Source organism: Chrysemys picta, chromosome 4 (genome assembly GCF_011386835.1).
Source record: "Chrysemys picta bellii isolate R12L10 chromosome 4, ASM1138683v2, whole genome shotgun sequence".
Lineage (NCBI taxonomy): Eukaryota > Metazoa > Chordata > Testudines > Emydidae > Chrysemys > Chrysemys picta.
This window is the reverse complement of record NC_088794.1, coordinates 71,830,500-71,852,533: the sequence shown is the minus strand read 5'-3', so window position 1 is coordinate 71,852,533 and position 22,034 is coordinate 71,830,500. Positions and strand designations below refer to the sequence as shown.

The following is a 22,034-nucleotide window of genomic DNA, read 5'->3' as shown; positions in this document are numbered from 1 at the left end:
AGTAACAGCAGCAAAGACTTATCTTGCTACTTTAAACATCTAACAAGAATTGATCAGAAGACTAAATCTTGCACTCATTTATACCAGTGTCACTTGGAAATGGATAGCTCAACCACTAGTAGGGATGTGACCAAAACCTAATGGTACAGGCATAAGATTGTTTCACATTATTTCAGACTACAAGCATAGGGCTGCCATAGACCCAAGTAATATACTTGTGCCCTTGATAAATTTAAAGGGATTAATACTATATTTGGAGAATATATAGTCTAATGTGAGTCACTTTTCAGAGATGTCAAATGTTCTTCACACAGCATGAGCCCACTGTGTCCTCCTGGGAGGTTTATGTTGCAGTAGAGAAGAACAAAAGTGACATTTATGGAGACGGGGAAAAAAGCCCAGATTGAGAGCAATAAACTGAGGAAATTCAAAATATGATCTATTACTAGTAGATTAGTAGTAAAATAGAATGAAATAAAACCAGAGAATTCTCAGTTTCAATATAGGTATAGTTTGTTTAGCCTGGTGAACTAGGTGAGCACATTGAGTGTTAGAGTACAAAACAGGAGCAAAATAACGTAACCAGTCATAGCATAAAAGCAGTATCTACAGTTTATTGTATCTAGAGAAATCTACAATGACAAAACTAGATTTAACATCCACTTTGATTTTACCATGTTCTATGAAAATTTGACTTCCAGTTCAAGAAGTCTTTTTACTCCTTCTCTTTTACTCAAGAGGATGGAGCTGAAATTGTTAGCTATTATGACAGATTAGAATGTGCCTTTCAAAAAAAAAACTTTCCTCCTATACCATAGCACCACCATAACATCAGAACGTATTTCACTAAGGAATGGGCAAGATTCTGCTCTGTTGGAGTGGAATAAATCCAAAACACCTTCCTATGCCCCTTTACCTAGGATAATAACCTCTTCGGGGCAAAGTCTGCAGAGCTATTATAACCTCATTTTTTAACAAGATAAGTAGTAGTGTAAGAAATACTATTGTTCACAAACAAGTTAGAATATAGCAAAATATTAGGCTCTTTTTCAGTGTAGAATAAACTTAAATCCATTTGTCAAAATGTATTTTCTAGCTACTGCAATAATTTCTTAAGAAATAAGCTTACAAATCTCTCCAGTGAGATTGGAGAAGCAGAAGTTTTTTTTAAATGCCCTAGGTTCTTTTCAATGAATCATTGTTTTACTTAGCAAACAATCAATCTGTGGCATCAACAGAAGTGTGAAATGTGTCTGATATAGAAAGTTTCACTCTTTCTTTTCCACTTGAGTGAGGCCACCAAACCCAATTCCTTTAGGACCAAAATTCTTTGCATAGCAAACTGCAAAAGAAAGGGAGAAAGAAGTTAGTAATTAATATTTTGAGTATTTTTATGTAGTAAGTAATACTAAAAAAACTCATTTATAATTGGAAATCACAGTAAATAAAATACAATGGCTAGGAAGGCTGTAAGAATAAAATAAACATGGATTCTCTTTCTCAGGCACATCTACTATTCCGACAATGCAACCTCGTTCACTCTTGTTGCTTTTGAGATAGACAAACTTGTTAGCTTTGTCTGAAGTCAAGTCAAGCTCCTCTAAGAACAACTTTCAGTACTGTAAAATACTCAGAAAAAATCTAGCTTATAGGTATTAGAGGCAATTCTAACTCATGTGAATGCTTTTTGTTTGCAGAGCATGTGGAATAAATATATGGGCTGGGATTTTTAAAAAGGGCCAAAGGGAATTCCTATTGAATTCTCCCTTAGGCGTCTTTGACAATCCCAGCCTAGAACATTGACATACAATTCTTCATACCCTTTTCAGACTATTTAAAGGTGAATTGACTCTGTCTCTGAGAGAGAGAAATCCAAAGTAAATCCTTTATCTTCAATGCTGTTAGCATATTTGTGAAGCTCTTTGATTCCCAGTGTAACATTCCTTGGAAAGAATCTCAACTAAGACCATGGTCTTATAATGAGAAGCTTGTGGGCAGACACCTGTGTCCTTGTGGAAACCTACTGAAGTGAGTGAAGACCAGTTCAGATGCAGGGGTTTCCCCACACAAATCATTTTGCAGGATCAATGTGATTCTTAGTGGAGAGAGATCCCAACTTGAGAAGACTTAATATTGATGATAGAAGATACAGATTAATTTGCTTTTTAAATTCACTCCCAATAAGTGGTGAGACTGTGGTGTTGCTATGGGTTTGTACAAATTATAGATCTTTCTTTAAAGCAAAGAAAGGGGGTGAACTAAATATACTTTCCCAAGTTCAGGTATCTAACAAAGATAGGTGGCGATGCCTACACTTTGTCCGAGTAGAGCAGACTTAGAAGAATATCTTCAGCCATATAGCAGAAATATCTCATAAATAGATTGCACTTACCTTTACAGTAGATTTCTCCATCCTTGTCTGTAACATTTGTAGATTCTAGGCTCTTTCCACAAATAGCACAACGGAAGCAAGTCTTATGCCAAGGCTGAGAGAGAAGGCAGAGACATCACATTATACATTACAAAAAGATTATATCAAGTAGCTAGTATGAAACTTTGACAAGCAACATATAAAGGGTTATAGTTTTATATTTTCTTCGGATGAAAAGACTGAAATTGTTTCATTAATTTTCATTTCATCTCAGTAATATGTTCCATTTTAGTCACTATAGGTCACTATGCTGATTTTTTTGTGATTGCACCCTATCCTAATATATGACTCCTAATGACCTTCTTACTAGCTGAGATGTCTCAAATGGTGGTCAGAACTTGAATCAGATCCCGTCGGCTATACAGCAATTGCGTGTTAGCCATTGCTTCAAACTTTTAGATTGCAGAGAATTTTCAGTGAATGATCCTAGAACAGCAAAGTGGTAGCAGGTTACATGACACTGGCTTTTTTTTTTTTCCAGCTACACAATCATTAAAAGCTTACAAGATAAACAAGCATTTACTCTGGCTGGCACAGGGATGTTAGGGAGAGGAGGTGGCCCCTGCAATAGTGAACAGTAACGAGGGGCCACCAAACCCAATTAAGATATGGTTCATACAGTGAAAAAGTTTAACACTTATCCCAAAGAATGAGTTTGCAACCTGAAGATTGTGAAGAGATTTCTTCAGAGTCCCTTTCTTCAAGGGGAGCAGCTGCGGCGGTGGCGGGAATGGTGTCTTAGGGCATGTCTACATGTACAGCGCTGCAGTCGGCACAGCTGTACCGATGCAGCTGCACTGCTGCAGCGTGTCTGGTGTAGACGCTCTATGCCAATGAGAGAGAGCTCTCCCGTCAGCATAATAAAACCACCTCCGCGAATGTCGGGGGGGAGAAGCTCTCTCAATTTGGTTTAATTCAGCAAAATTTAAAACCAGTTTTAAAAGATCTTTTAAAATACTAGAATAAAAATCATGTAACAATCCCTTACTTTTCCTCCTCCCATTATTTTCTCTGCAGCATACACTGATTTGCCACAGCGGGGACACTTATCCACATCTCCAAACTTTTTGGTGAACTTTGAAGGGTTGGTAGGCGTAGAAGGGCGAGCAGGCTTTGGTGAGCTGATGGAAACAGAGATTTTCAGTACATTTAAACATCGCTTGAAAAATCATATTTCCATTCTCGAAATCTTCTTTCCAATTCAATGTATTTTTTCGGAAGGGTTAGTCAACATTACAGTATTGGTTCACAGGACGTGAAGCTTGATTTATAATACAGGAAAATAAAAAAAATTCTATAGAAGTAAGTGCATTTTATAGTGCTAAGGAGCTATTGCTATGACTAAGGTAGCAGATGACATTGCCTTGGTTTTAGTGAATAGCTGCTGGTCTTAACGTTACAGCCAGCCATAACATTGGCTGTGCACATGGCCATGGCCATATGCACAAAAAAGACTGTATTTAACAGAAAGGGAGAGGCAAGTGGGGAGTCTAAGAAAAAATATCTGTATTAAAGATACCCTGAAAAATACAAAGCAGCAATACTTAAGTGTTCTCTCTCTAATCAACTAGCTGCTGGGACTTGTTAGTGAGAGGTTAATAAAGAGAGACAGGAATCTGAAATGCTGTCCTCTTCGTTCATTGTAAAGCATCAGCAGGTAGTTTTTGTTTGTTGCCTTCAAAAGGCCTATACTATGTCAAGGTCAGATGCAGAAAAATGGTTTCAACCTATATTTCTGAACTATCAGCCCAACCCAGTGTCAGCTCTTAGTCATTCATGGAGTGACCTTTGAATTCCTGGATTGTCAGACTGCAACATGTCATTAAGCCTACAGAAAGTTAAAAATTCCTGGTATGACACACATAATAATGAATGTGCCTGTGACAAAGGATTACTGATAAATACGCTCTCTAAGCTTGTACCTTCAGTATGGATATATTAGCTTCATTACAGAGGAAAATGTTGGAGTCATTTAGAAATGTGCAGCTTTGAAAATCACAAACTATTATAAAAGCATAGTGACATAGGCAGTTATCTGCAGCCAGGATTCTATCCCTCTGTTGAGTCCTATATCCTCCAAATGGTATGTGACCCATGAGAGAGGTTTTATAATGGATATTTTCCTGTAGAGAGAAAAAAGTTAACAGCATGGGGTACTGTAACTATTACTATATTAGTAAAATATAAGTACAGTGCAGCCACTCAGAGGGAAAGATATTTGATTCTATTGTTCTATGGTGAACATGATTGTGGGATTGTGCAACTACTAGCAAATTACAGCTGCAGTGACTATCTAGGTCTGTGGTGATATGTAAAGCAAGGTTTCCTGTACCGTAATTACCTATTGGAATAGGGAAAACATTTTAAAAGGCTTTCAAGAGACTGAATGTTACTAAAAATTGGCAGAAATGACAAGACTCATGGAAGAAAAACCTATGATTGCATTTATTGTGCCCCTTATGCTAGATGTTGTTATGGAAACCTAATGAAGTGTCCAATAAATGGAGAATATACATTTTTAAAAAAAAGGTATAATCAATGGGATTTAACTCACTGTTGCAGATCCAAGCCTAGATGTTCGCCAGTATCAGTGCTGAGACACCCTGCCCCTTGTCCAAACCCAATACCTTTGGGACCATATTTTCTTCCATAACAGGTTTTGCAATAGATTTCAGATTCATGAGCTGCTACTGTAGTACTGTCCAGAGCTTTTCTGCAAGCCACTAAAAATAGAGAACAAAAGTGCATATAAAAATTTGTATTTACAAATCTGAGTATTAACATACCTCAGAATTATTGTAATACCAGTTATTTTGTTCTTGAAAATGGTTGATATAACTCAATATTATGCCCTCATCTGGAACATTGAGTTTATTTCTGATAACCCTGTTGAAAAAAGAATATAGCAGAAATAGGAAGAAAGGAGTTCTGATGTATAGCTAGTGTAGGGTAAATAAATGTTTACAAATTTGGATCTAGGATAAAGTTACCCTGTGGTCTCTCACTGAAGTAATTAGCATGTATCTGCAAAAAAATAAATAAGGAAGGTTATAACCTTCTTAATATGCTTGCCATTGCATCCTGGAAAGACATGAAGCAGAAGATTAAGGGTTATATTTAACCCTTGATTTTTGTGCATAAACCTCTTTAGCATTAATGGGAGTTCCCCGCATAAAAGGCAGATAGCCTATAACACATACATCTGCTTGGAAGCCCTTAATTGCTCATGATTGAACTGAAATATGGGAATTCCGCTCAAGTGAAATCTCAGTTTTGGAGAAACCTGATTTCCCTTTGTTAGATGGGACGCAGATATGGGTTACTAATGTACATGCCCCCTCCTTCCCCCCACCCCAGTTTCTCATCCTTTAAAACTGTAGAAAAGTTAATTAGCTGTCATTGTTATAAGCACAAATATTAATATATTTTAAATTCAGCATTTACCAATATTCTGAGACTCTGCTCTTGTTTGTGATGCAAAAATGCCACTCAAGTCATGTTTGAGTCCCTGATAAGTAAAAATCATTTCCCAAGTATATCTAATTTATTGTTGAAATATCCAAGATGAACAGAATGCGTCATGAAAGGGAGTAAAGAGCCAGCTTAGTCACCACTGTAAATCTAATCCAGTTTGGTACTAACCAGAAGTGTCTGTTGATTGCTCTATAAAAAGGAGTTGACCTAAGCCTTGTTACTGGTATAGTAGCGACTGTAGTAGTAGCCGGCCTGCCAGGCCTGAGCATGGAGGCCAAAGATTGAATGGATCTCCCTCTTAACACTGGAAGAGTCCCTCCAGGAAGTCAAGGCCAGCACAGAGAAGGTTAAATGAATTCTTTGCATTGGCCTTTACTGCAGAGGGTGGGAGGGAGATTCTCGCAGAGTCATTCTTTTTAGATGATAAATCCTGAGGAACTGTCCCAGATTGAGGTGTCGATAGAGGAGGTTTTGAACAAGTTGATACATTAAACAGTAATAGGTCACCATGACCAAGTGGTATTCACCCAAGAGTTCTGAAGGAACTCAGATATGAAATTGCAGAACTACTAACTGTGGCATGTAACCTATTGCTTAAATAACCCCTGTACCAGATGATTGATGGATAGCTAATGTGATGCTGGTTTTTAGAAAAGGCTCCAGAAGTGATCCTGGCAATTACAGGCCAGTAAGCCTCACTTCAGTACCAGGCAAATTGGTGGAAACTATAGTAAAGAACAGAATTATCGGACACATAGATGAACATATGTTGGAGAAGAGTCAACACGGCTTTTGTAAAGGGAAATCATGCATCATCAATCCATTGGAATTCTTTGAAGATGTCAACAAATATGTGGACAAGGGTAATCCAATAGCTATAGTGTTCTTGGACTTTCAAAAAGCCTTTGGCAAGGTCCCTCACCAAAGGCTCTTAAGCAAAGTAAGGGTCATGGGATAAGAGGGAAGGTTCTCTCATGTATCAATAACTGGTTAAATGGGTTAGAAAGAAATGGTCAGTTTTCACAGTGAAGAGAGTTGAATAGCAGGGTCCCCCAAGGATCTGTCTGAGACTAGTACCATCCATCATATTCATAAATTATCTGGAAAAAGGGGTAGTGAGGTGGCAAAGTTTGCAGATGATACAAAATTACTCAAGATAGTTAAGTGCAAAGCTGACTGCAAAGAGTTACAAAGAGATCTCACAAAACTGGGTGAATTTCATCTGCTATTTTCTTGACCAAAGTTGATAAATGCTCAATGTTGGGGTGTAATTTAGCTATTACCATTCAAGAAAGTGATCTTGCCATGGTTATGGATAGTTATCCAATGCCAAGATCAAGGTGCAGCAGCAGTCAAAAAACCCAACAGAATGTTAGGACCCATTAGGAAAGAAGTAGATAATAAGACAGAAAATATTATGCCTTTAAATAAATCCATGCTATGCCCACAGCTTGAATACTATGTGAAGTTCTGGTTGCCCCATCTCAAAAAATATATCCTAGGCTTTGTCTACACTAAAGGGAAAAGTCGATCTAATCTATGCAATTTGAGTTATGTGAATAATGTAACTCAAATAGACATAGCTTAGATCTACTTACCGCGGGGTCCACACTACGTGACGTTGACAAGACACTCTCCCATTGACTCCCCTTACTCTTCGCGATCAGGTGGAGTACAGGACTTGGCGGGGTCTTCATTAGACCCGCTAAATCGACTGCCGATTCATTGATCGTCGCAGTGTCGATCCTCTGGTAAGTGTAGACAAGCCCTTAGAATTGGAAAAAGTACAGAGAAGGGCAACAAAAATGATTAGGGGTATTCAGCAGCTTCCATATGAGGAGAGATTAAAAAGACTGGGACTGTTCAGCTTGGAAAAGAGATGACTGATATGATCGAGGTCTATAAAATGAATGGTGAGGAGAAAGTGAAGAAGGAAGTATTTACTCCTCGCATAATGCACAAACGTGGGATCACCCAATTAAATTAATAGGCAGCAGGTTTAAAACAAACATAAGGAAGTGCTTCTTCATACAATGCGTAGTCAACCTGTGGAACTCATGGTGAGAGGAATGTTGTGAAGGGCAAAAGTGTAACTGGGTTTTAAAAAGAATTAGATAAGTTCATGGATGATAGGTCCATCAATGGCTATTAGCCAAGATGGTCAGGGATGCAACTCTGTGCTCTGAGTGTTCCTAAATCTCTGATTGCAAGAAGCTGGAACTGGCTGATAAATTGCCCTGTTCTGTTCACACCCTCTGAAGCATCTGGCACCATCCATTGTCAGAAGACAGGATACTGAGCTAGATGGAGCTCTGGTCTGACCCAGTATGGCCATTCTTATGTCATTATCGCTGGAGCAGTATGCACTACATTTGGTGTACCTGTCCTATAGATAAATAGAGCAGTAAGATAGAGAAATTACCCCCTCTAAACTATCTACTCCCTGGCTCTAAACATTTGGGTGATCCCTTGTGTAATGCAAAAAGGGAGCTGATCGCAGTGAGCTGGCAAGCTATATATTTATAACCACCCATGAATCATATTCCAATCAAAGTGCTGTCCAGAGAAATAGTCCCACTCTGATTTTGCCAAATGTTTCAAACCCATTTGTTGGTATTAACTTTCAAGAAGAGCTTCTGGGCCCAACCCAGAAGACTGCTTGCCTGGTGGTTGAAATAGGCATGGCTTTGGCCAAAATTGTATCGCCACAGAAAATATTTGCAAAGATCTAAAACTTCATTACATTTGTGGTTTCCTGGCGATAGTTAGAATTGCTGGTGCTATGCATTGGTATCATGTGTTGGGTGGGATTCCACACAAGGTATCTCCGGAAAATCCTTCTGATGACCAGGAACCATTCACCAGATTCAGTGCAAAGTATCAGACATGAATCATCTCTGAATGACCCTTACATACTCTCACTTCCCACCCCGTAGGCTTATTTTCATTGTATCTGGAAGACAAGATGGCCATGGGCCACGCTGAGAAAAAAGAAAGTATCAGACTTCTTGAGTGTACAGCTTGTGCTGTTTAGTTTTCTAAAAGTTCCTCAGCTGTCACCTTCTGATTTACTTTGACTGCATCACTAGTGGCATTTCTGAATAGAAAGAAAAGAGTAGAGATAGAGTGAGAAAGGCCAAAGGCCGTGTAGAGTTGGACCTAGCGAGGGGAATTAAAAGCAATAGTAAGAGGTTTTACAGCCACATAAATAGAAAGAAAGCAAAGAAAGAAGAAGTGGGACCGCTGAAGACTATTGCCGGAGAGGAGATTAAAGACAATCTAGGCATGGCGCAATATCTCAATGAATATTTTGCATCAGTGTTTAATGAGGCCAATGAAGGTATTAGGGATACTAGCACCACTACAGAGGGGCATTCAGGATGGGGGATTACCGTATCCGAGGTAGAAACAAAACTTGAACACCTTAATGGGGCTAAGTCGGGAGGACCGGACGATCTTCATCCGAGAATATTGAAGGAATTGGCACGGGAAATAGCAGGCCCATTAGCGATAATATTTAATGAATCTGTAAACTCGGGGGTGGTCCCGTTAGACTGGAGAATAGCTAATGTGGTTCCTATTTTCAAGAAAGGGAAAAAAAGTGATCCGGGTAACTACAGGCCTGTTAGTTTAACATCTGTAGTGTGCAAGGTATTAGAGAAAATTCTGAAAGAGAAACTGGTTGAGGACCTGGAGGTTAATGGCAATTGCGATAAATTACAACATGGTTTTACGAAGGGCAGATCGTGCCAAACGAATCTGATCTCCTTCTTTGAGAAAGTAACAGACTTATTAGATAAGGGAAATGCGGTGGACCTAATATACCTGGATTTCAGTAAAGCGTTTGATACTGTACCCCATGAGGAATTATTGGTTAAACTGAAAAACATGGGGATCGATATGAAAATCCAGAGGTGGATAAGGAATTGGTTAATGGGGAGAATGCAGCGGGTCGTATTAAAGGGTGAACTGTCAGGTTGGAAGGAGGTTACTAGTGGAGTGCCTCAAGGTTCGGTTTTGGGACCCATTTTATTTAATCTATTTATAACTGACCTCGGAACCGATTGCAGGAGTGGGCTGATAAAGTTTGCGGATGATACGAAGGTGGGAGGCGTTGTAAATTCGGAGGAGGATAGGGATATCCTGCAGGGAGACTTCAATGAGCTTGTGAATTGGAGTATCAGAAATAGGATGAAATTTAATAGTGAAAAGTGTAAGGTGATGCATTTGGGGATGACTAATAACAATTTTAGTTACAAGATGGGGACGCATTGGTTAGAAGTAACGGAAGAGGAGAAGGACCTAGGGGTCCTTGTAGACCGCAGGATGACTATGAGTCGACAATGTGACGTGGCGGTGAAAAAAGCCAATGCTGTCTTGGGATGCATTAGGCGAGGTATATCTAGTAGGGATAAGGAGGTCCTGCTTCCGTTGTACAAGGCGCTGGTGAGACCTCATTTGGAGTACTGTGTGCAGTTCTGGTCTCCCATGTTTAAAAAAGATTAACTCAAACTGGAACGGGTGCAGAGAAGGGCCACTAGGATGATCAGAGGAATGGAAAACCTGTCGTATGAAAAGAGACTAGAGGAGCTTGGGTTGTTTAGTCTGACAAAGCGAAGGCTGAGGGGGGATATGATTGCTATCTTTAAATATATTAGAGGGATTAATACAAGGGAGGGAGAAGAATTATTCCAGCTTAGTACTAATGTGGATACGAGAACGAATGGATATAAACTGGCCGTGGGGAAGTTCAGGCTTGAAATTAGACGAAGGTTTCTGACCGTCAAAGGGGTGAAATATTGGAACGGCCTTCCGAGGGAAATGGTGGGGGCGACGGACCTGTCTGGTTTTAAGATTAAGTTAGATAAGTTTATGGAGGGAATGGTTTAATGGTAAAACATAGTAGTCAAGGAAAACCAAGCAATGGTAGGTAAATAGTATAATGGCTAACAGGGGTCAGGCTGGAGACTCTTGCCTATATGCTCGGGGTCTTACTGATCGCCATATTTGGGGTCGGGAAGGAATTTTCCTCCAGGGCAGATTGGCTGAGCCTCTGGAGGTTTTTCGCCTTCCTCCGCAGCATGGGGCAGGGATCACTAGCAGGAGGGTCTCTGCCGATTGAAGTCACTAAAAACAGGATTGGGGACTTCAACAGCAGAGTCCAGGGAAGGGATAGGGACGGTTTTATGGCCTGCAGCATGCAGGGGGTCAGACCAGATGATCATAATGGTCCCTTCTGACCTTAAAGTCTATGAGTCTATGATTCTATGAGTAACCAGAAATTGAAAGCTCCTCTCAGAAGCAGTGTAAGTAATATTCTAGGCAGAGAAGAATCTGGTGCCTTTCAAGGCAAGTCACATAAGGGGTACACTGAAACAGAAAATAAGACCTGAGGTCATCCTCCTGATTCCCACCAGCCCAGGAGGCTTGGTTCTGGGGCTTAATAGAGCTAGCCATTGAACCTCTAATGCACCATTAGAGAACACCAGACCTCATGAATAAGGGGTCCCTTTCTCATGAAGTGTAGTTCAGCAGGGATATAAGGACTGGAGGGGAGCTCCTGAGCAGTACTTCATTTGTGCCAGGGCTTGGCAGTTCATAGCCCCAGCACCTCTGGGCTTGCCACGTCAGTTATGAAAATTTAAAAAATTGCACTGGCTAATTGCTTGAGCCCAGACACCTCTTTCATTACAAATTAAGCACTGCTTCTGGGTCATCAAGTCCAATCCCCTGCATGCAGGCAACCCATTGTATAATCCCATTCATAAATTTATCAAGTTCCATTTTAAAACTAGTTAGGTAGTTTGACCCCTCTATGCCTATTTGGAAGGCTATTCCAGAACCTCACTCCTCTGATGATTAGAAACCTTCTTCTAATTTCCAGCCTAAATTTGTTCATGGTCAATTTGTTCTTGTGACACCATTGTCCTTTATCTTAAATAGCTCTGATCCCTTCTGGAGTTTACTCCCCTGATGTATTTATAGAGAGCAATCATATCTCCTCTCAGCTTTCTTTTTGCTAGGCTAAGCAAGACAAGCTATTTTAGTCTCCTCTCGTAAGATAGGCTCTCCATTCCCCTGTTCATCCTAGAAGCTCTTTTGTGCACCTGTTCCAGTTGGAATGTATCTTTTTTGAACATGGCCAACCAGAACTGTACACAGTATTCCAGATGAGGCTTTACCTCAGGTACTTACCTTAAGACTTGCCTACCTTTACTGGAAATGCATTGCCTGATATAGCCAAGGATCACATTTGCCTATTTCACAGCTGCATCACATTGATTAATACACTGTGATCAACTACTACACTTTGGTCTTTCTCTTCCTCAATAATTTCCAACTTATGAGCCCCCAGCATGCAGCAGAGATTCTCATTGGTCCCTACATATATGACTTTCTTGTATTAAATGTATTCCCATTTTTGTTTCTCCAGTCCTCAAGGTTATCCAGTTTTTCCTGTATAATATCCCTATCCCCCTCTGTATTGACAGTGCCTTCCAACGTTGTGTCATCAGTAAATTTCATTAGCACACTCCTACTTTTGTGCCTTGTTCTTAATGAAAATATTAACTAAAGATTGGTCCCCAGACCAAGCTGCCTAGCCCAACAGTTCTCCTTTCAACACAATTTGTTGTCATCTCCCCTCTAGCCAGTTCCTTATCTAGCTTACAGTTCTTGTACAAATCCCCATCTTCTTCAGGTTAACTAAGAATTTTGCAGGTGATACCATGTCAAATGTATTACTGAAAACCAGATCTACTGCATGTCCCTTGTCTAAAACATCAGTTATCTTGTCAAAGAAAGATATGAGGTTAGTTAGGTATGATCTACATTTGATAAACCCATGTTGCATTTTATCCCATTTTCCATTTACCTCCACATCTTTAATTATTCTTTCCTTCAAAATTTGTTCTGCAGTCTTGTATTCTATTGAGGTCTAACTAATGCAGGGGTGGAGAAACTACAGCCCCCAGGATTGCCACCCCCATGGTGCCGCGGGCCCTGTGCCACTCCAGGAAGTGGCCAGCACCACGTCCCTGTAATCCCAGAGCGGCTCCAGGTAAGCTGCACCCCAACCCCCTACTGCATCCCTCACTCCAACCCCCTGCCCTGAGCCCCCTGCTGCACCTCGCACCCCTCCTGCACCCCAAAACCCTGCCCTGAGCCCACTGCCACACCCCTCCTGCACCCCACCCCCCTTGCCCTGAGCCCCCTGACACACCCCACACCCCTCCCTGCACCACAGCCCTGAGCCCCCTCCCACACTGTGCTCCCCCTCCTGCACCCCCAACCCCCTTCCCTGAGCCCCCTTGTACACCCTGCCCCCCTCCTCTGCCCCAACCCCTTGCTCTAAGCCCCTTCCTGCACACCGCACCCCCTCCTACCCCAGCCGTACATTCATGGCCCTGCATGCAATTTCCCCACCCAGATGTGGTTCTTGGGCCAGAAAGTTTGCCCACCCCTGAAATAATGGGTCTATAGTTTGTCCAGATCACTTTTTCTTCCTTTCTTAAATATAGGTACCATGTTTGCTATTCTCCAGTCGTATGGTACAACTGCCAATTTTAATAGATTTATTAAAAATCCTTGTTACTGGACTTGCAATTTCATATGCCAATTCTTTCAGTATTCTAGGATGGAAATTATGCAGTCTCCCCATCACAATAACTTGAGCAACACTAGAGTCATTGATATGCTTAAAGCACCCAGATAGAACTCAACCAGGAATTTTGTTCCTTTATCTTGCCATATTTCACCTCTGGTGTGAGAGAAACAACAAGAATCTCAAATATCTGGTGATCTCAACTATTCTAGAGTTTCTTCGGGTTGGTTTAGATAAGGTTCTACAACCAAGCACCAAAGAGAGCTAGGTACCAGCTCTGTTCTCTATGCAAGGATATTATAAGGTTTAACTCACTGCTAGATCTCTTGGAGATCTTTGAATGGAAAGTGTCATAGAAATGTCAGACATTGGTAATAGGATACAAAGTTTTATCCTCTAGGTCACCAGTTTAAATGTAGCCCAGACTGAAAGAGACTAAAAGTTAATCAGAGCTGACAGCTGTTAGTGGTCTCAGTTCAGTTCCCAGTGAATAGGCGTCTATGTTATAAAAAGCCCACAGCACAACTACCACTAATTAGCACCACTCAGTGTCAGCAGAGTAGCCAAAAAGTGAATGGGCATTGAGAGTAGACTATTCTCTCATCCTAGAAGTTACCTCCCCAGGTGAGGCACTTTGGTGAGACAGTTTGAGCAATGCTACACTGCAATTGCTTATGCTGTCCCTGTTCTATGGATAAATAGTTCTGGAAACTGAATTCCACTGTCAATCCAGAACCTTTCAATAGCATTAATACTATAAAAATCAAGAAGCAATACAGTTTAGCAAATAGTGGTCATGTTTTTTCAGACGGGATTTGTAATTTTAGGTGCATCAGACTTTTTTCTTGGGGGGTGAATGGGAAGTGGAACCCAAGTTGATACTTGGAAAGGCATGATTTTCAGAAAGTACCGAGAACCCGCCTCATGTCTCAAATGTGGCATGTGCAAATTGAGGCATCCACTTTTGAAAAATCTCTGCCATTATGTGCAAAGCCCTTTCTCGGATACCCTTTGGACTTCACCTCCTCCCCCACCTTAATATGCCTGCAGGTTTGTCAAGACTAGCATCTAATTTACACACTGACTATGCGACTTGAAGAAAAAGGCAGATTAGCTCACATGACTAGCACACAAAAATAAAGTGCGTAGTGAGTAAAGAAGGGCTGGGAGTTCAAACTCCAGAAAGGTTAGTTGGTTATTTTCAAACACTTTTTTTCATGAAAAGAAAAAGTTATGGATCAAACTGTGTCACTAGGGACCTGATCTAAAACTCATTGAAGTCAGTGGGAGTCTTTCCTGTAACTTCAGTGGCTTTTGGATCAGGCACTAGTTGCTAATAGGCAGTACAGTGATAAAAATAGACAAAGCTATCCAGGAAAAAGAAACATATTTGCAATTATTTTTTTTAATTAATGCCAGTAAAACTAGAAGCTTCTGTTAATTTGTGAACCTGATCACTCTTTGCTGCATTCTCATCTGTTCTGCAATGATAATTATGTTTACTGTGGGAGTTGAGGGATGATGGAAACTCCAGCAACAGATAAAATGGTTCTATTTTTGGCACCATACGGATAGAGTATCTATGTACCACAACAGATGGAGCAAAAGCCCTTGAAGTGCTATTGTTGAAATAGCTCTGAGACCTGTCATCTGCTCAGAGACCGTTCATAAACCATCACTAAGTAGTTTCAGGTTTATAAAGCGAGATCCTGCCAAATATCCACCACAGCTGTGTTTTAAGTAAAATCCAAGAGGGAAACAAAGTAGGTAAACAGCAGTCTGCACAAGGGAGTGTTATTTCACATTCTTCATAGGACAAATTATACTCAGTGCAGGTAAGTGCCACCTATAATTAAGATTGCAGGACACTTCCCATTATAAGACCTTATTTTCAGTTGCTGCCAAACTTTAACAGTTTGGGCTAAAATTTTCCATGCTGGGTTTCTGCGTCAGCTTTATTTATTTATTGTTTACAGTTTTAGCAAAAACGGTTCATCTGTTTCCAATAATGAATTAGGGAGAAATAGTGTCTTTCCCATATTCAGTTCTTTTTTTTTTACAGTTATTTTATTGAGATGGTCTTGTGCCTCCCTGTTTTGAAGCAGGGACTTAAAATTTGACATGGGTATGGGGGAAGGGAGTGCCTTTTGCCATCCTGGTGAAAATGTGCCCAAACCTGGCCAAGTTATAAGCCTCTGAGAAAACTCCATTTGCGCATGCCCAGTAGAGATTTGTTAGTTTGACAGCTAAATTCTCTGACGATTCCCTGTGGACTGAACATGCACCATCCCTATAGAACAACTGAGTGTGTTTCAGCCCAGGGCTGCAGGGATGGAGCAGGATTTTCTCTGAAGTTGCTCCTTCCAGCTACTGAAGGACTGCTATGGGACTGGGCATCAGAACTGAGAGCAGAGAGGCAGTTTCTCCTGTGCTCTCAGTGCTTCCACTGGGTCTGGTTCTGTGGAAAAAACAGGATGTGATCATGTAATTAAAGACTGTATCATAACACATATTCAAAAGGAGGCTAAATGAAGGTTCCACAGGACACCTTAATTCTGGCATTGCTGAATTCTTGAATGCTTGATTTTGCAACCGCAGTGTTCATTTAACATAATTGGTTTTGTTTGGATGTACGATGTAATATATTGGTTGAACTATTTCCCTATACTTGTACATCTCCAGTCAAGAAAAAAATGCCATGTTATCAGTGTTCCTGTCAATGTTTATGTACTACAATCTGGGTGCTACATCAAAACTAAGAAAGACCACTCTTGGTGTGATGAGGTAAACTATTATGACTAATGCAAAACCAAAAATTTACTGTTGTGCAGAGACGAAGCCAGGAGAATTTCAACTCCAAAGGAGATTGTCATGGGCCTCTAAAAACAGGGCTATAATGGAAACTACTTTGCAGCCTTAATTATACTGGTTGCTACTACTGCCTGCTATAATGACTTGTTTATAATACTGATATGTACACAACGTCTGCTTCCATTTCTAGCATTTAAATTGGTTTAGTAATGAGATTTAAGTTTTAAAGGGGAAAAGATTTGCTATAAGGGATATCTTCTATTCTTTTCAACTAACCATGTATGAAGAATACAATGTACCAGCTTTAACATGATTGGGTTACATTTTCTATACTTGGTACTTATCATCTTCAAAGGACTTTATAAACAAACTATTCACCCTAGCCTGGAAGTAAGCATTGGAATTAGATGTGGAGAAATACAAGCAGGGAAGTTAAGGTCAGTTTTTTCAAAAGTACCTTATAATTTTGGTTGTCCAATTTGAGTCTGCTCAGCAGCCACAATTCCAGATGCAGTCAATCAGAATTACAAGTGCTCAGGACCTCTGAATATCAACCTTGAGATGTTTCAAGCTGGACACCCAAAAACTGAGGCACACACAAACAGCCATTTTTGAAAAATTAGGCCTAAGTGATTTGGCCAAAGCTTCAGAAGGAATCATTGTTGGAGGCAGGATTAGAACTCACGTGTGCATGACTCCAAATCTCCTGCTCAGACACCTAGACTGCTTTTCTTCATGGCTGGGCAATCTCTTATTTTATTTGGAAAGCCTGCCATGCCTGTCCTGAGCGATGAGGTGTGTCCTAGCACCCAGTACAGCCATAGAATATTGCATGATAGCGCACAAACATGATACTGACTCACCTACTCCAGGACTGATCAGTATTACCTGGAACTAACTGTCATGGAAAAAGAATCACCAGTTAGCATACCTCTCAGCTGCCAATTGTTATAAGGACTGTCTCTGATTTTGATACTTTTTTTTTATTCAGATTTTTTGCTTCTGTCTCAGATGTTTACTGCGGTATCTAACTTATTAATATTTAAATTAGCTACCTCAGTGTGGGCCAAATTCCAAGTCTATGCATTAAAAAAATGTGACTCACAAATATACACTTCGTGCCTGATCCTCCACTACTATGCACTTTGTGTTGTCATTTACACTTGTGCAAACCACTACCAATCTAAAATTGTCTGCTGACACAGTTGGTGGGTGGAGATCAGGCCAGATATTTTCTGGCCAACCTATTCTTCACTCCCATGTCAAGAAAAAAGCCTGACTGCAAGGTAAATGCTATGGCACTACTGCCTTCCTCCTGTAGGGGCAGCTACTGCTGAGCTGATGTTTTCTCTCCCTGCATTCTCAGCTCCTCCACTTTCCCCCTGCAGCTCTTAGATTGGTAGGTCCATGGAGAGGAAGAGTCAATTTCACAGAGTTGGCTGTAGGGAGTGAAAAGGCATTGCATAGGGATGAGCATTGCATAGGGAAAGGAGCAGGAGGAAGGAGGACATGGCAATGGAGGAGACACTTTGAAGATGTCTATACAGAAGGGGTCCAATTCCTGTTGGAATCGCTGGACTCTCACGGCAGCCATCCCCTGCAATCTCCCATTAAGCAATGCCTTCTTGTGTGACTGGGTGAGTTTAAAAGAATTGGTGTTTGCAGTTGTTATTGCAAAGAATTGGTGTTTGCAATTTTTCCATTTGAAACTTACTCCTTTGTATATTGTAGTTATATTGTAGTCTGTGATGAGTGGTAAAGACCCTTGGGGACACCCAGGGTCACGGTTCTCCCACATCCCAGGTTTCCTATAAAAACATGCAATGCCTGTGTGGAAAGGGGGACTCTACAGCCTACGGGGTATTGCCCTCCTGGGCTGAAGGCAGTACTTAATTTGTGGTACTTAATTACTTAATTAGCTTGCCAGGGCTGAGCCCCAGCACCTCTAGGCTTGACAGTTCCTAGCCCTGGCACCTCTGGGTTGCCATGTCAGTTATGAAAGTAAAACAATTGCTTGAGCCCCAGCAGCTCTCTCGTTACTAATTAAGCACTGGCTGAAGAGGTAGGAAGCTGGAGCAGCTGGACCCAATGACTAGGAGCTGCTATTAAGAGGTAAACTGACACAGCCCTTCATTCCCTGATGCAAAGGCTTTCTAACTGTAAGAAGTTTGGTTGTGATTTGTTTTCTGTTAGGAGCCTTGCCTTTAGAGTAAGCACCCACATGGGCACCCTGCTGAAGAGACCCTTACTGGGTGTTGGCTCTGAGACTAGACTGACTGCTTCTCCAAAGGAGGGCCCTTCCCACTCGCCCTCAGACTGACCAAACAGCTCTGATTTACAGCAGCTTTACCTGAGCTACCTGTGTCTTGTTCTGCAGTCTGGAGAAAGCCAGAACCTCTGTAGCGTTCAGTGCAATGGGGATTCCCCCTTCAGTCCCATATGTGGGATGCTCCCTATACTGGAAGTAGTATGTGGGACAGTCTAGAGCTGTTCATGGTGGCCTTATGTAGGGTGACCAGATAGCAACTGTGAAAAAACAGGGCAGGGGGTGGGGGGTAATAGATGCCCATATAAGAAAAAGTCCCAAATAATGGGACTGTCCCTTTAAAAATGGGACATCTGGTCACCCTACCTTATGCTGCTCCTGCAGTGACGGTGGGGGTTCTCCTAGGGTGACCAGATAGCAAGTGTGAAAAATCGGAACGGGGGTAGTGGGTAATAGGACCCTATATAAGAAAAAGACCCCAAAATCGGGACTGTCCCTATAAAATTGGGACATCTGGTCACCCTAGGTTCTCCCCAGGCTTCTTGTGGCTCAGGTAGGCCCTCTGTACAGTGCTGGAGCAGTGTATAGGGAAGTAGAGTGACCAGGTAACTTGTGCCTGCTGCCCCCTTGAGGTTCTCCCTGAAATGAGGTGTGTATTTCTGATTAAGCTGGCTCAGGGTGAAATTTATCCTGCTGCCAGGGGATCGCTACAGCCCTCTAGTCTACTCCATACCATTTAAGTCCTCAGTGGTGTTAAGGGCCTCTGTCTAGGGCTATGTTTCACACCCACTAAACAAAAATTCTAAATGAATAAAGTAAATTAGAGCAAGTCTCTTCTCTGGTTCTGAGCAGATTTGACACTCAAGGAGCTTGTTGCTGCAGCACTAAGTTATTGGAATGAATCATGTTAAAATGGGAGTTATACTGAGCCATGGAGATATTGCAAAGTTACAACAATGTAGCTCAGCTTACTGCAGTGGAAGCATGTCTTGTGAAAACTCCTGCCATTGCACTGGATTTCCTCAGCATGATACACTGACTTGTCACAAGCACCACATTTGGCGCCACCTCCCCAGTTCGGCATCCTTAGGTTTGAAGTGTTACCTAAAAAAAGCAAACAAATAAAAGAACTGTCAGCAGAAATTGCCCAGACTTAACTAGAGCAACTTGGATTCCCCCTTTTTGTTCTCTTGGTCCCAAAGCCAGCATAGCTGCCCACATGAGTACCACCCCAATATTTGCAGATTCTCTGGTGGCAAAGAACCAGCGAACTAACTCCTATACCACTCTGTCTCCCTGAGGCTGGCATATGGGCATCACTGAGGGAGGTGGGGGAAGAGGCATTGCCAGGACTTCCATATGCCCCTGAGAACTTTGGCTACTATCATGGCCCTTGGGGACCCTTGGTGGTCAACCTTTAGTCAATAGCTGATGAGTGATGGTCCAATAGACCATGATCAAGAGGAAGGATATTCCAGTGGTTAGGCTCTAGCTGGGGCCTTAGACACCTGCATTCAATTCCCTTTTCTTCCACAGACTTCCTGTGTGATCCTGGGCAAGTCACTCCATTTGTAAAACAGGAAAATACTACAGTACTATGCCTATCTCACAGGGATACTCTGAAGATTGTGTATGCTCAGATTCTATGGTAGTAGGGGGCCATATATAAATATCCAGGATATCTGAGGGCTGCATTTTCCAAAGATTACCTTTTCCTTTCATTGCTGCTTTTCTGCAGCGTTGGCCTTTTCCTTGGTCACTAACTTTCATATAACTTTTGTGTGGCAAAGAGTATGGAGGATCTGGATCCTATACAGAATTCAAAGCTTTAGTGGAGTTTTACAAGTGAATCCGAGGACAGAATTTGGCCTTATAAATTTTCTAGGGATCAATATTCCAAGCTTATCTGTCAAGGGATACCATATTTTACTGTTTTATTACTTCTCTCCAAAGCAACTGTTGTTTTATTCAAGGCTACCATGTGTTCACTGACAGACGTATAAAGGAAATCTCCTGTACCCATATTTCTTTAAACTTACTATATGATCGATTGTGAAGTTAGATTAAGGAATTAATACCTACAGAATTTAGTCTTACATTTTACATTATTTTTGGTGGCTTTTTCATGGATACAGGTTGTTCATCCTTCTGAATTATGCAAACACAACAGATGCAACAGCCCTACTAACCAGTCAACAATGAATAATAATATTTAGTTTTTCTGAGGTACTTCACTCAGGGATCTCAGGGTTTGCAAAGGAATGTGAACTTCTTATTCCCTTTGTACAGATGGGGATACAGAGAAGTGAAGTGACTTGCCCAGGTCACATGAGGTCAGTGTCGGAGCCAGAAATAGAACCCAGGTCACCTGACTCCAACCCCAGTGTCCTCTCTGCTGACCATGTTGTACATCAGATTCTAAAACAACTAGAGCAAATCTGGTTTTCCCTGGGGCTTTCTTGATGTTTCTGAGTCATAGTTTTTAGGAAGACTGGAATGACATCTTGTCATTTGCACGTCACATTATCAGACTGTTTGGAGCTCCTGGCTCAGGCCTTTCTTATCCTTCTTGGAAAGCCAGTCACTTTCTTATTATAGTTAACTGTTCTTTCAAAGGCAGCTTTGGGTCAGCTTGTTCCAATTTGGCTCTGATAAATTCACAGCTGAGATATATACCGGGTACTTAGCTAAGGAAAAGATGTTGAACATTGAATGATTCATCAAATCTACTATGCCAAAATTCCTCTTCAGCTGTTGAACAAGAGATAGAGGAGAATTTCTCAGAACAGTGTAGCACAAACAGCTGATAATCGTTTGGTTCACATTTTGAAGTGTAGTTTCACCTTGAAAAGCAACTATAAAAACGACATTGTGAAGTTTCGTGTTTATAATCTCAGTGATGTCTAGTTCAAGTATCTGAGTGAAAATAAGCTGTCTATAACTTCCAGCTCTGCAAACTCAACCTGAAAGTCAAGCTGGCTCTTTCTGGTTTGAACATCACTAATATTAAAGATTCTGCAACTGAAACATAGTTAAGAATGTATGTAAGAGATGGAATAAAATCTTGCTCAATTTCCCATACCTATTTTAGCTTTGTGGTGTTAACAAGATTAAAAAGTAGTAAAAACATGATTTAGTTGGTGAAGTAAGCAGAAGTGATAATGAGTACATTGTATCAGGGGGTAGCCATGTTAGTCTATATCCACAAAATTAAAATTACAATACCTATCTGAGGAAGTGAGGAAACAGATTGACAGAGCCAGATGGCTACCTAGAAATCACCTACTACAGGACAGGCCCAACAAGGAAAATAAAGAACACCACTGACCATCACGAACAGCCCCCAGCTAAAACCTCTCCAACTCATTATCAACGATCTACCACCTATCCTGGGAAACTATCCCTCACTCTCACAGACCTTCGGAGGCAGGCCAGTCCTCGCTTACAGA

At 41.2% G+C, this 22,034-nt stretch overlaps 1 protein-coding gene across 1 annotated transcript in view; it reads right to left on the bottom strand.

Annotated features, from left to right (window-relative positions):
* Positions 1-594: 594 nt before the first annotated feature.
* Positions 595-22,034, bottom strand: part of CSRP3 (cysteine and glycine rich protein 3) — a 29,750-nt gene continuing 8,310 nt past the window's right edge. Inside the window, exons 2-6 of the mRNA XM_005305354.4 lie at positions 19,558-19,689; positions 4,986-5,154; positions 3,420-3,552; positions 2,393-2,486; positions 595-1,342 (exon numbers count right to left, since the gene is read on the bottom strand). Coding sequence (XP_005305411.1) covers positions 1,269-1,342; positions 2,393-2,486; positions 3,420-3,552; positions 4,986-5,154; positions 19,558-19,669 — 582 coding nt within the window. The 5' untranslated portion in view covers positions 19,670-19,689 and the 3' untranslated portion in view covers positions 595-1,268. The remainder of the gene's footprint in view (positions 1,343-2,392; positions 2,487-3,419; positions 3,553-4,985; positions 5,155-19,557; positions 19,690-22,034) is intronic.